The sequence below is a fragment of the Sebastes umbrosus genome, chromosome 5 (assembly GCF_015220745.1).
Source record: "Sebastes umbrosus isolate fSebUmb1 chromosome 5, fSebUmb1.pri, whole genome shotgun sequence".
Classification (NCBI taxonomy): domain Eukaryota; kingdom Metazoa; phylum Chordata; class Actinopteri; order Perciformes; family Sebastidae; genus Sebastes; species Sebastes umbrosus.
Window position 1 is genome coordinate 34,066,231 of NC_051273.1, and position 15,212 is coordinate 34,081,442.

General features: G+C 44.6%; 1 protein-coding gene across 1 annotated transcript in view; it reads right to left on the reverse strand.

Moving 5' to 3' along the window:
- Positions 1-289: 289 nt before the first annotated feature.
- The window catches only part of LOC119488164 (F-box-like/WD repeat-containing protein TBL1XR1), a 61,530-nt gene continuing 46,607 nt past the window's right edge, over positions 290-15,212 (reverse strand). Inside the window, exons 13-16 of the mRNA XM_037769525.1 lie at positions 9,464-9,591; positions 7,496-7,661; positions 6,237-6,338; positions 290-6,156 (exon numbers count right to left, since the gene is read on the reverse strand). Coding sequence (XP_037625453.1) covers positions 6,130-6,156; positions 6,237-6,338; positions 7,496-7,661; positions 9,464-9,591 — 423 coding nt within the window. The 3' untranslated portion in view covers positions 290-6,129. The remainder of the gene's footprint in view (positions 6,157-6,236; positions 6,339-7,495; positions 7,662-9,463; positions 9,592-15,212) is intronic.

A 15,212-nucleotide genomic window follows, 5' to 3' on the forward strand; every position in this document is an offset into this window, starting at 1 on the left:
CCCTTTTCTCCCACTTTGAAAACATACACTGAGAATGTCTCTTTAGTTTCATTGCGTCTGCTGCGTACCGCAAAAAGCACCAGCATGACGACGGGAACATGAGGGAGGTTCAAGCTTTTGAAATCAATGTTTTATTGGTTAATTAAAGCCATTTGTTTTTTTAAGTGTTTTAACATAAATAAGACATGGATTGTCACTGGCACTCTTTCCACACGTTGTTAATTCAGTACCGATACTACACAGCATTTCTACACACACACACACACACACACAAATAAATACTCAAAACTCTTATCAAAATATATTTTATTCTGGACTTTTGTTTCACTGATCTGATTGAAATGATAACAGATCGATGTGATGTGAGTTGCAGAAAAAAAACAACAACATAAAGGCTTTGAGACCTCATGGGAGAGATGCTGCTTTTTAGGCTGACATGATGCTCTGTTGTGGTGGTGGTGGTGTTGGTGGTGGTGGTGGCGGCGGCACAGAAAAAGGCTGAGTCAGCGATTTTGGCCATGTTTTACCCAAACACTGTGATGGCACAGACCTACTGTAAGGATGGCAGGAAAACATCTGAGGAATTTTGCCCCGTATGAGATATTGTCATAACTGTTGGCTCAAGTGCTTTAAATACAGGGACAAAAAAACAAAAAAACAATTAAATAGTTCCTTAATAGGAACACATGAAGTCCAATAAAGAGTCCAATGTCCAATTTATTACAGGCAGATACAGGATAAAGTTGATTTGTAGTTGTACTCAGCTGTTCTGCTCAGAAGCAGAGCTCTGGAGGCAGATGTAATGTAAGGCTGAAACTTTCACAAACTTCAATTGTTAGGTGAAAAGCCAATTAATATATATATATATATATAACTGGACTTCAGTCCAATATTGCCAGAGAAAAAAAAGGTTATTTCGCTCCGGCCACTAAAGTTTAGTTTCTGGCACAGAAAAAAGATATTTTTGCACAATCAGATTTTAAAGTTCTTCCTTTGACCAGTGATCCTACTAATGATCAAAACTGTTATCCAGTTGGACAACAAATGGAAGCGCACTGTTAACACTGCCAGGTTGAAATGAGCATGCAGGCAAACTTGAAAATGCCACAGAGCAGAGATGTTGTGAGAGCCAGAGAGACTCAAGGGTTTGAGAGCACATAGCAGGGAATTTGAGTTCTGTGGATAAGAGCAACAACACAAACATACATTTTTGTCTTTCAAAAAAAAAATCCTTGTGCTAAAAGATTCTCTATCGAATATAATTGATTGTGCAAAACAATCTTTTTCTGTGCTCAAAATGTCCAATTGCGCACTGACAATTTAGACACAAATATACCTCCGTATCAGGAACCAACCAATGAGATTATATCTGCTTCCAGAGCAACTTTCTCCATGACTCCCAATGAAAAAAGTGGAACCAGAAAAAAAATCTCTATAGAGTCCCGGCTTTATTAAAAAATTACAATTTTATTCAATTTAAAGGATATGTTTGTTTTTTAAATGTTTTCTGTGTAAGCCATGGAGAAAGTCTTTTCTTGGACAAAACTTCCCAAAAAGATTCAAACAAAAGAAAAAAGTAAAACATTTCTTTTATTAACACATTCAGACAAATTTAGTAGTAAATTTGCTCCTCCTGGGGACAACTGTTCCCAAGCAAGGTGCCTTCAGAATGACAGCTCAGCTCAGTAAGCCTTCCATTATAGGGTCAACCTTTACTTTTTGTAATAGCATCAAAGTAACAAAAAAAATATATATTTAAAAATGTATAGAACATGTAAATTAACACTGCCAATAAATTCACATTTTTTTTCAAATCTACAAAGAAATTACAAAAATGTTTAAATTTGTCTTTTAAAAGAGTATAAAATGTCTCGTCAGTAAGGAACCTCGGAGTCAAATGTGAACAACATTTTGGTGGTGAGAGGGCAGATGAATTAAAATATATTGAATATACAACTTGACATTTTCTGTTTTTTAATTCATCAAGACTGTCGTGTTGTGGATAATTAACAATGGACTTTTAGCTACTTCAGATCCTTTATGTCTTATTAGTTTATGTCCTCTCTCGCAGTGTAGTCATTCCCCCACATTATGACAAGAAGCTGGTAATAAAAACAGACAAAAATGAAAATGTCCAGATATTGCTTTAATATTGGGATCTGTTTTTGAGCTCGATTCTGAATAGCAACCTTGCGCCAGGGATCAGCCAGTAAGATTCAACAGGGGTGAAAAAAATAAAATAAAATCATCGGCTGCCTTATCACATGCTTGAGACTGTCTGAAGGGGGAAACAAACAGAACGTGATCTGTCTTTCTCTTCCTATGTAAAGGCATCCCAAAGTCACACTGAAACCCTCTCCGTGCCAGGAAAACGTGGGTGGCTGTGTTATTAAAAACAGTGAAAAAAAAAAAAAGAAAAAATCAGCAGATTAAAAGTTATACAAGTTTTGGAGGCAGAGCTGCTCTGGAATAAGTTATTGTTTGACTTAAACCCTCAACAGGGCAGAGCCAAGGAATACAAGTTTCCCATAGTGGGAAAAGTTGGCATTTTTTTGTAGGCCAACCCAGAAGTTAGCATCACCGGTTCCCTCAACAAAAAGCCAAAGGAATTTGTACATTGGATTTTGGATTATTGCAGACTATAAGCTCTGTGGCAAACACACGTTTATGATACTTACACGTTAAATTCAGCAAGATAATCTCCACAAATGAACACCACTTTTATGATTTCCGAAACGCAATTGCCTGGCATAAAAAGCTAAAATTGGGCTACGAACAAACGACACCACGGTTGCATGATTTCATGTCACCGCCACTGAGCTAAAGGCGGATTAGTGTTCGGCGTGATGACGTTTAGTAGTCTCATTTAGCCACTTGTTTACAGCCGCCTTTTAAATGTATACTAGGTAGCATTGTTGGTTGCTGTTTGTAAACGCACAGCATTCAAAGCTGGAGAGTGAATGAAGAGAGGGAGCGGTGTTAGCGAGAACAAAGCAGTGAATCGGAGTAATAAAACATTATTTTCTGATTGTGTCACGCCGTCTACGTTTTAAAGCACAAATAAACACCTCGATCAAATGAATGTGGCCGAGGCGAACGCTTCATCCCGTCGGCTCTGTGTTTGTGTGCGTGGCTCACCCCCCCGCCCTCGGTCACACTGACACACTGATAGCAGCACACAGCAGAGGAGAGAAACGAAGAGCAGGGGAAACACTGAAGCACATAAAAACACACAGCGACGTAACAACCCGTTGCTCGTCAAATACCGCCGGTAAGGGTGCCTTGTGCCTCGGTATCAGACTCTGAGGGGCGTGACAAAGCCTAACCCTATTTGACGATACAGACTCGAGTGGGTCATAGGGAGCTTCAAACTTCCGACTTCACGACATAGGCTCTCTATATGGTGGGCGAATGAGGAAAAAGTACCAAGCAATAACAGATTTTAACAGGTGAAAGATAAGCACAGTTCATAGTATATTTGTGTAGGTTTATAGAGCCTATATTGAATTCCCTTTTCCTGCCTTTTAGTAAGAGATGTTGTGAATGAGGAAATAGAGTGATTTAATATGACATTTGTGTAGAACAAAACGCGAAAAATTCTTACGCTTGTGTTAAACACAAACCTTATTTCAGGCCTCTAACCAAAATACCAATTAAAAAAACTCATCGACTTCAACACGAGGGAACCCGAAGTCCAAAAATACTAACTAATTTCTGGGTTTTAGGACTCAATCCTGCAAGCACTTCATTTTGAAGTTGGAGCTGATAAAGCCAGCTATAGCTATATAAAGCCAGGGCGTGTCCAAACTCACTCTCTAAATAGTGCACTATATGTACTTACCAGCCGGGCGTTCTCAGCATCTGAATGTACTATATAGTGCTCTCACAAATTCCCATGATGAGTTGCTTTTGATAGGTACGAAGATTACAATTGTGGGACACTACACCTGTCACTGACATCCAAAAATTCTGATTTAATGTCACCATAGGGTGAACTATTTAATGTTTGTTATATAGAACAGGGAATAAGGGAGTGATTTCAGACACAGCTTGACTTTCTTTTAATGCTACATTCACGTCGATATGTTCAGAGTGCTGCGTAATTGTGATCGGCCAAGTGAGCACAACCAGAAAAATTATCAAACTCGTTGCAAAAGGACTGCAAAGCCACCATCGCTGGCAGTCACATTTAAATAATCCAATTTGCAACTTTAACTGTAACAATTCAGCTAATTACAAAGGAACTATAAACTGTTTGTGTGTATTTGGTTTCACTTGTTAACGAACAAATTAGGGATGTTAATCATTAACCACTTAAACGTTAACTGACATTAAGCATTTTAACCGATTAACGATCATAAGCTGGTCCACATTAAGAGAGTCTGAGCCGGCGTTACAGATACAGGAAGTTGGCTCCCGTCTATAGCTCGCTTGAGCGGAGGAGTTGTAGCCTCGTAGCATTTATTCACCGACAGATTAACTATACACACACTGTCTGCTACACCTACGTTCACAGCTAGAACGGCACCGACAACACACACACGGTCTGTCGGAAACTCCCTGAAGTTAATCACATACGGTTGTATGTGTGTGACAACGGCGAGCACGAAGCTACCAGCAGAGCTACAGATGCTAACGTAGCACAAACACACACACACGCTGTTTGTTGGTCAATCGCTATCGTTAATCCGGACAGACAGAGTGTCGTGACGCCGGGCGGATACACAGCGGACAACCTGCTAAACTAAACTAAATGTGCGGTGGAGACTTTTACTGGAAAAGTGGCTGCATGTCCGCGACACTAAACGCAGCACCCTGGCTGCTAAGCTAACGCTCCCGGACGGGTGAACTGGAGACTGTCTGTTGTGCCCATACACTGCAGCTGGCGCACCGCTGCATGCGAGGCACAAATCTTGTCAGTTAACGGTTAATAATCGGCGGTTATTGGTTAAGAAAGTTGTTCAAAATTAGCATCCCTAAAACAAATACACAAAACAATAAAAAAGAGCTCATTTAGGCTACTGGAATAATGCGTGTACGCTCCCATGTGGACACAGAATAATGTTCTACTGTCCGTAATATTGTCGACCTCTTCTACTCGATGGATTTTTTTTGGCTCTACCCTCTGTGGGTTTTAGTCGCTGAGATGATTTCTGCCTCCAGAGTATCCACCTCTGAGAATCTGCGAAAACTAAAAGTCAGAATAACACTTTTTCACCACCACACTTTCAGGCATCGTGCCTTTTTGTGATTTGAATCAAACTAAAAATGTTTGAAGTCTTACAGATGATGAGTTAAACTCTTGTTTTGTAAAAGGTAAAAAAAAAAGAACTGCTGGAATCCTACTGGCTGAGGACAGTATGTAATCTGAGATGGGACCTGGGACACTGTTGCATTACTAAACCTCAGAACAGCCTTGAACATTCAGACAAAAAACCTTTAGATTTGCCATATTGGTTTGAAATCATGACAAAGACACTTGTTTTTGAGAACCGTTTGGTGTGCATGTCCGAGTGCGTTTGTATGTATTTACTCCTCCAATTAATAAAACTGTAACCCCCGACCAGCCCGTCCCCTCCCCCGACGATAAAAAAAATATAAAAACATTGAAACAAGAGATCTGGAATTTAAAAAAACAAAACTAAGTGCCATCCTATTTTATGGTGGAGAAATGAACGTGTCTGCACAATGAGATCCAACTAGTAACAAAGATCAACACTTTTTTCATTGTTTTTCATTTTGATGACGATGAGCATGGTTCAACCATCAAAAAAAGAGCAAAATAGCTTCCAAATTTTGGTACATATACGGATCTGTAACGTTCTTTTGTCTCATCAGCTCTTTCTTTTTTTTCCACTGCGTCCCTTCCGCATCTCCGTGAGAGTCTGCACTGATAGAGAGGGGGCACTTCCATCCGCCCCGTTTATCTGTCTGTCCGTCCGTCTGTTCACACCAACGTCTGGACCTGCTGTGTCGGGTGCTCGCTTCCTGTTTCCTGTTTCCTGCTTCCTCTTGTCGGTGGGCGGGGCCATAGTCGTAAGCGTGAGCAGTACGCAGGGCAGGGCATGGACAGTCGTTTGGCTATGTACACATTCATGGTCGGTCCACGGCTTCCAACGAACGGTAGCGCTATTTCCGAAGGTCCAGTACACACACCTGGGACAGAAGAGTGATAGAGGTCAATCTGTAGGACTGATTGGAAAAACCTTTCACAACAAAGTCCTGCGTATACTTACAGATCCGTCCGATGCGCTGGCTCCCACTTTGTCCCCCGCAGCATTCCAGCAAACCTCAAAGATTCCCCCCGTCCCTCGGTAACTGTGGACTAAAGCGCCCGTCTGCAGCACAAAAGCAGTGAAGGGACAAATAGGTATTAGGCTGGAGAAAGAAGATTCTCCCCCCCCCCCCCCCTTTTTGCTGTATTTTGACCAGCAACTCAACTAAATGGTTTACATCAGATATGAGCCTTTCACAACGGGCCGCACGCAGCAGGAGGCAAAGACTGCAGCATGTGATAATTGATATTATTTGGCCACTTTGGGGCAGCAGTCAACATCTCTCTCTTTAACTGCTGAATCTTCTGTTTGGTGCTGGGCTACCTGCCTGCAGAGGTACGGTCGGTTTATCAGAACTAGGGATGCGCCGATTTTTCAGACCGAGTACAAGTACAAGTACATTTGGGTACTCGCCGATATGAGTACTTCTCTGTGCCAAAAGACCCTCGTTAACAGCCAGCTGGAGGGTGTGAGCGACACACGGCGGGCTGGGGAGTCCCGCATAGGAGGCGGTGCGCCGCGACCGGCTCTAGGTCGGCTTGGAAAAGCTTGGGGCTTGCTGTGCCCTCTCTCCCCACCGGGGATGGCCCCCTGCTCCCGGTGCGACTGTCGACCGGGGCGGTCTGTCCTCAGTGCGCCCTGACCACGTCATGCTGCCAAATCGGGGGCTCGGCCCACGTAAAAGGCACCAGGGGTCTGCGGCGATGTCAGCGCTCTGAGGACAGTCCGCCCCGGTCGACAGTCACACCTGGAGCAGGGGGCCCCGTCCCTCCCCAGCGGGCAGAGGGGGCGCAGTGAGCCCATTGTCCACGGTCTGGCGAGGTCCGGGCGGGGAGCACTGTAAAGCTGCGGCTGCGAGCCTTTCCAAGCAAACCTAGAGCCGGTCGCGGCGCACCGCCTCGTATGCGGGACTCCCCAGCCTGCCGTGTGTCGCTCACATCCTCCAGCTGGCTGTTAACGAGGGTCTTTTGGCACAGAGAAGTACTCGTATCTGAACTCGGTATCGGCGAGTACCCAAATGTAAGTACTTGTATTTGTATTTGTACTCGGTCTGAAAAAAAGTGGTATCGGTGCATCCCTACATGGAATGACACCTGCCTGAAGTAGCTGCAGACTGACAGATTTCCATTACCGTGGCTTTCAATAAAAAGGCATTGACACTGTTTTTTGGTGTGCAGGTCACAAACACATACAGTCCCTCCCATTCTCGTCCTTCCTACCTGTGTGTTCCAGATGTGCACGCATTTGTCAAAGGAGCCGCTGGCCAGATGACGACCGTCGGGGCTGAAAGCCACGCTGTAGACGGGCTCCTGGTGTTTAGTCAGTGTATGGATACAGATGCCTCTCTCCACGTCCCAAAGACGAACTGTGGAGTCAAACGATGCACTGTAGAAGTAAGAGATGGGGACAGACAGGGTAATAGAGGTGCTGCTGGGGAATCAAGATTTAAAAAAGTCAAACTTTATTGTGCCACATTTAGGTTACTGGGACAAAGAAAGACATTTTGCTTTTCTGCTGCGTTCAGATCAAAACCTTGAAGGCAAAATTTGTCAGATCATATGGTCTGATGCTATAAAGTAGTCCAGCTCAGAAACAAAGTGCAGTAAAACACGGTTCCACACGTATTGAATTAAATATATACGACAGATTTAGTTCTGTGGGTAGCAACCTGTTTAGATTTCAAATGCACGGTGTACGTTTAGCCATTTACCCCCCACACACTCTCTGACGTAACGTCATCAAACGCTAAAAATCACATCAATGTAAAACACAATGATATGAAATCGTGGGGGCTCTCATTAAAACACAGAGAGATGAGAACACAAGTATGGTTAGCAGTTATTTTCATTGTAATGTATGTGTTTAAAGTATGATTTCAAAGTATGAACTCCAACATTTGTTTTTACTTTGTCACTTTAATGAGTGCCTACAGCACTTGTTAGCTTGGAAAAGTTGAACAAAGCAAATAGAGTTACAAATGTTAATATACAATTGAACAACTGTATGTTATCATCAGTTATTACACGGCTGTGTTGAATACTCGATTCTGATTGGTCAATCACGGCGTTCTGTAATTTCTCTATAACAGACAGTTGCTATGTTTAACAGACCGTTGCTATGTATAACAGATCGTTGCTATGTATAACAGACCGCTGCTATGTATAACAGACCGCTGCTATGTATAACAGACCGTTGCTATGTTTAACAGATCGTTGCTATGTATAACAGACTGCTGCTATGTATAACAGACCGCTGCTATGTATAACAGACCGTTGCTATGTATAACAGATCGTTGCTATGGGCACAGATCTGATGTCGGACTCTGGCGGACCGTTTTTGTGTCAAAATATTGATTCCTTAAGTAAGTAGCCGTGTAATAAGCTGGATAATGTACAGCTAGCGGGTCATTGTTGTGAAAGAATCCCCTTCGGGGCGACGAAAGACCGCTTCGCTTCGCGTCCGGGTGCGGCATCGCCCTGTCGGGGATTCTTTCATAACAATGGCCGGCTCGTTGTACATCCCTTATACCTTACATAAAACTGAACAACTGTGACCTGGGAAAACTATTGAGAATTGTGGGTCATTGTTGCGGGTCATTGTTGTGAAAGAATCCCCTTCAGGGCGACGAGAAACCCCGGCGCGCAGTGCTGCATCGCGTTGTCGAGGACAACAGTGCACAACAAAGACCGACTCGCTGTACATTATCCCTTCCTTATGTATTTGCATGAATATTTGGGGGGAGGGGGTGAGAAGGCCGACTGCTCCTATTAATTTCAGTTTCCTCTTTTCTTGTTATAAAAATGTACATGTCAAACTAACTTTCTAAAACATGTCAGCACAGCGTAACATATCAATTTAAAATCCTTCATAATTTTGCTGGAACATCAGTTTCTTTGTCCTGCGTGCGTGGCCGACCACACAGCCAGACGGATACAAGGAAGGTCATAAACAAAGTGAATGGGGGTCATAAAACCTAGGAGACTTGGGTCCGTAAGAGGGTCCATAACTTAACTCAGATATCGTGTCATCTCTCCTGTGTCAGTCTAATCACTCCAGTAATCTGGAGGTCATGTAGTTTCAAGATATAAATTCATCATCCTTTTTATTTATCACGTCACAATATTCTTCATTTTCTGTCCTCGCCGTTAATGATTGCTGTGTTGCTTGTTACACATGCAGACACTCACCTGGCTAGCATGAGGTTAGCGCTGGGATTGTTGGTTCCAGGCCCAGTGGGACTCCATTTGATAGTGTAGATTTCTTTGCTGTGGGCCTGCAAGTCATGGACACACGTGTCCTGCTTCATACTCCAAATCTGAAAAACAAAAAAATAACCACAAATTTTATCCTTCACTTTAATTGATCATGACATCATGGATGTGTTAACACAGTTACTCATACAGTTTGACCACTGTCTGTCATCATCATTTTTCACCAAGGGAAACTTCATATTTGAATTGATCTTGACTCATACCAAAGATGATTCAATCAACACAGAAGTGAACTAGATGGCAGGTCAACAGTAGAGGTCACACAGGCCCTGTTCAGATCTGGTATTAAGTGGACAGCTTTAAGTAAAGATGTGAACGCACTCAAGACGCATTGAGAGATAAAACATCAACAACTAGATCACCAGATCTGGCCTGCACACCGGTGGAGGCACCACTACCGTCATGCCCATAATGGTAGTGGCAGGTACCCGGTGGTGGACCGGTGTTTGGTGAACAGACCATAGACGATGACTGAAATGAAAGAAGTAATGACTCAAATGCACAACACTACAGGATGATGGTGTAAAGTTTGGGACTCGCATTTTGTAAGGAATACAAGTCAACAAGGTCTGAGATTAGACCTCTCTTAAATGTGGCAATGACTGGATGCAAGGTGTTTGGCAACCTGCCACGGGACAATGTGAGGCCAATTGGGACCATGCCAACAATCAGCTATGTCAGAGCAGTCTCAGAGCTAGTGAGACGCTTTGGCACAGCCTTTCCACCAAAGCATGACAATGTCCAAAGTGTCCACCTTACACCCAACAGAAAGGTGAAAGCACCACAGAACTTGCCCAAAACCTTGTAGTCGCACAGTGGTCTGCAACCAATGATGCCATGGGTGCAAATCCTCTCCCACCTTATGAATGTTACCTCAGCCTATGTCCAAGGGCTCACTCTAAGTGTTGGTGACCCGATGCCATGAGACCGTTGCACTCCATGCTAAACACGCAGAAAGCATCATCAACGACAAAACCCAGAAGAAGGGAGCCACTGAAGCCAAACTGCAGATGGCTTAACTTGCCATGTGTGAGCACCCGACGGGGAACAGATGACGTGGTGGCAGAGGAAAAAAGGAGAGTTTGCTTCAATTGCGGTCAGAAGAGACACTGGAAAGAGGACGGTCCTAATCCACCAAAAGAAAAACGTCAGATTGACTCTTGGTGGGGTCGGAGAGAGAAAAGGGTTCGACATTTGACCATCCAGACGTACCACCAGAACAACGCTAGAACAACCTACACATCATGACCGAGAAACGTCAGAAACAGAAAAGATTATTTTAGCTATCAAACACAATGAAGCTAAAGTTAAAGAGCAAACACATACTACTACCGTTAGGGATGTTAATAATTAACCGTTTAACCGTTAACCGACATTAAGCATTTCAACCGATTAACGCTATTGGCTAAAACGGTTAAAAGAAATGTTAATAACTAATTAAAAAGCTGAGAAAAACTTGGCATTTTAAGGAGAAAAGCTGGTCCACCTTGAGAGAGTCTGAGTCGGTGTTACGGATACAGGAAGTTGGCTCCCGTCTATAGCTCGCTTGAGTGGAGGAGTTGTGGCTTCGTAGCATTTATCCACCGACAAATAAACTGTACACACACTGTCTGCTACAGCTACGTTCACAGCTATAACGCCACCGACAAAAACCCACATTCACTGAAGTTACGCCGCGCTGACAGAGCGTATGTGTGTGTGGCTACAACGGGCACGAAGTCACCGGCAACGCTAGCAGCTGCTAGCTAACGTAGCACAAACACACTCACACTGTTTGTCAGCCAATCGCTGTCGTTAATCCGGAGAGACAGAGTATCGTTACGCCGGGCAGACACACAGCGGACAACCTGCTAAACTAAACTAAATGTGCGGTGGAGACTTTTACTGAGAAAGTGGCTGCCTGCTAAGTTAACCCTCCCGTACGGGTGAACTCGGGATTACGTTGTCTGTTGTGTTCATACACTGCAGCTGGCGCACCGCTGCATGCGAGGCACAAATCTTGTCGTTTAACGGTTAATAATCAGCTAACGAGGGTTGGTTATCAGTTAAGAAATTTTTTCAAAATTAGCATCCCTAACTATCGTACTAAGAAACTGCCATACATCACAGTCTCCATATCAGGCCAAGAAGTCAAGTTCCTTGTTGACTCAGGGGGGGGCTACTTCATGTGTGATACAGGAAAGTTCCCTAAAACCTAAAACTAAACGGAGTGGTAGATATAGCAAAACTGTTGGTTCCATTGTCATGCGTTCTTGATGACACCAAATTTAAACTCAAATTTTTTAACGTCAAAATTCTGTTCGACAAATTTGGTAGGCGAGGACTTCAAGTGCAGACTGGGAATTGTGCTAGTTTCTAGCTTGAAACTCAGCAGAATGGACGAGGGGCGGCTGACCGCAGTGAAGGCGAATTCTTTTTCTTCTCTCTGTGTCCATTAGCGGCTTCTCCTCCCCTCTGCTGCAAGCTCAGTGCAGGCAGACATGCTAAAAATAGCACATATACACAACACTTCCTCATTCATGACAGACACAGAGCTACACTGCACTGCTCATGTTACTGAAGGACCAGACACACAGTTTCAAGATAGAAACAAACAAACAAACAAACCTGATCTGGTCCGTGTAAAAAAACACAATGTGAGCTCACACCTCGGGCTTGTAGATTTGCAATGCATTACAATGCATTTCGGATCACAGCAGAGGGCAAATCTCAATCTACCAAGCGTACTGAAGTCATCCAAAAGGTTCCTAAACCAATCACAAAGAAACAGGTACTGAGTTTCCTACTGTAGGAATGACATCCTATTAAAGACAATGGATTCCTTCTTTTGCGGAAATGGAGTCCCCTCTCTCAGCGACAATCCATGGTAAAAACTAGGGATGCACTGATACCAGTATCGGGTCCGACACTGTGCTCAAGTACTCGTACTTGTACTCGCAAAATGGCTCCGATACAACAGCACCGATACCACTTTACGGCAGTGTGACGTTAACCTCTCATCACCATCTTTCGGGTCCTGTCTCACGCGCTCACGCTCCACCTCCCCGACGATGCGGGCAAGACGGGCCGGTGGTGCACCTCAGCCGGCGCGCACCAGCCCTCACTTTCATTTCGCCACGGGGTTTTGCTTGCACCCTCTGACTCTCGCGTGTGTGAAACTCCTTGGTCCGTGTTTCAAGACGGGGCCGCATGTGGCCGCATCCTGCGCTTTTTACGTGGGCCGAGCCCCACCCTGGAGGCACGACACGGTTGGGGCGCACTGAGGACAGTCTGCCCCGGTCGACAGTCGCACTGGGAGCAGGGGACCCCATCCCTCCCCAGCGGGGAGAGAGGGCGCAGCGTGCACTTTGTCCACGGCCCCGGGAAGAACCTTCCCCCCCGAGCCTTTCCAAGCCGACCTAGAGCCGGTCGAGGCGTACCGCCTCATATGCGGGACTCCACAGCCTGCCGTGTGTTGCTCACACCCTCCAGCTGGCAGCAGGGTCTTTTGGCACAGAGAAGTACTCGTATCGGTACTCGTTATCGGCGGGTACCCAAATGTAAGTACTTGTACTCGATCTAAAAAAAAAGTGGTATCAGTGCATCCCTAGTAAAAACCTTTGTGCACATAACAACATCACACGGACTCCAGAGGCTGAAAAGGGCCTTCGCCAATTTGAAGTCAGCCTTACAAAAAGCTCCCACCTTGCCAGACCCTCAAAGGCCTTTCACACAATATGTTGCAGAAAAACAAGGTGTTTTGTTACAGGAAAATGGGGATAAGCTGAAGCCTGTTCAAAACTGTGGCACTCTGGTTCAGGGACCTCCAGAGACTTGCTGGGTTACGCACCTTTTAACACTCTTAGTGCCATATGCCGTTTCCAACATGCTCCTGGAACAGAAAACCCCACACTTAACCACACAAAGATGGCTGAGATATCACACAGTGTGATTGGAAATGTCTAATATCACACTCGAATGCTGTACCACTCTTAACTCTGCTACACTTCTCCCTCTTCCTTACCGCAGATGGGGAAGAGCATGACTGCATTTCCAAGCCCTTGGATCAGGTCTGCACTCCCAGAGTTGACCTGACTGACACACCGTTGCTTAACCCTGACCGTGAATGTTTCATTAATGTATTTGGCCCCACTGCAACCCAGATACGGGTACACCCGTGGTTGGTTGTGCAGTAGTCACAGGACATGAAACTGTTGCTTCGGGTTCGTTATCTCAACATTATTCTGCTGAGTTAGTTGCACTCACAGAAGCTTGTAAGCTGGCACGAGGTCAGACTGGTAACATCTACACAGACATTTGGTGTGACACGTGATTTTCATGCTTTGTTGAAACACAGGAAACAGCGGCTGGAAAGCCCACAGCACAGCATACATCCGTGTCTCCATTGCTCGAGGCTATCCTCCTACCTAAATCTATTTCTGTAATGAAATGTCAAGCACGCACATCTAATGATGATTTGATTTCACAGTGGGGAACGCCACAGCCGATGCAGCTGCAAAGGCAGCAGCCAGACGCACTGACACATCACTAACCCTGACTACAAACCTCCTGATGATGATCAACTTCCTCCTACGGCTAGCTTGAAGGATGTGCAGAGCAGACTTGCAGCCTGATGAGAGAGTCAGATGGAAGAAAGCAGGTTGCACTTACTCAGACGGCCTTTGGTTTGGTCCTGATGACAAGCCATGTTTACCCAAGTGTTTTTTTATCGCTTTACTTTGCAAGGTCAGCACATGGTACAGACCAATGTGGCCAAGATGGGGATGGCAGCTGCGGTAAACAAACACTGGTACACCAAGGGGCTTCACAGTTTTTTGCTGAAAAACATTGTAAATGCTGCATGACTTGTTCTGCACAGAATTTACGAAAACCAACTTTTCCACACAACAGGCTGCACACCCACCATCAGACAGACCATTTGAACTACATCATGATGGATTTCGGTGAACTAAACCCGTGTGACAACAACAAATATCGCCTAGTCATAGTGGACATGTTCAGTGAACGGGTAGAAGTATATCCGACTGGGAAGCAGGATGAAGCAGCAGTAGCTAAAGCATTGCTAAGTGACATCATATCACATTGGGGGTATTCCAAGAAACATCAGTAGTGGTAACGGACCGGCATGTGTGAGCGCAGCACTACACACAGTTTAAGAGTACATCGGGTTCAACCTCACACACCACTGCTCGTACCATCCACAGATTGCGAGGGGGGGGGGGGCTGTGGAGAGGGAAAACGGGACGCTCAAGAACAAACTAGCTAAATGTTGCGAAGAAACAGATCTCAGCTGGCCAAAAGCATTACGCCTCATCCCCACTGGGAACGTCAGGAGCGCGTGGCGGCTGCGTGTTTCAGCTGCTGCCAGCCCTTTCTTTCTACATAGAGTTTGACTTTCATAATGGCCATTTCATTTCATTATAAATGTCATTTATATCTAGACAGAGAAAGGTTAAGAATCATGTCGTAATTTGTAAATAATAGTAATAATCCACAATTAAAACCCCGTACTTTATTCATTCATGGAGCCCTGCAAGTCACTGCATGTTCTACAACACTGTCCGGCACATATTTCAAAATAAAAGCCTTGTGTTAACAAATGAAGGAATTCTGTCCACAGAAAAAACGCTTGAGGGCTTTTGTTTTGAAATGAAAGCAGGAAGTG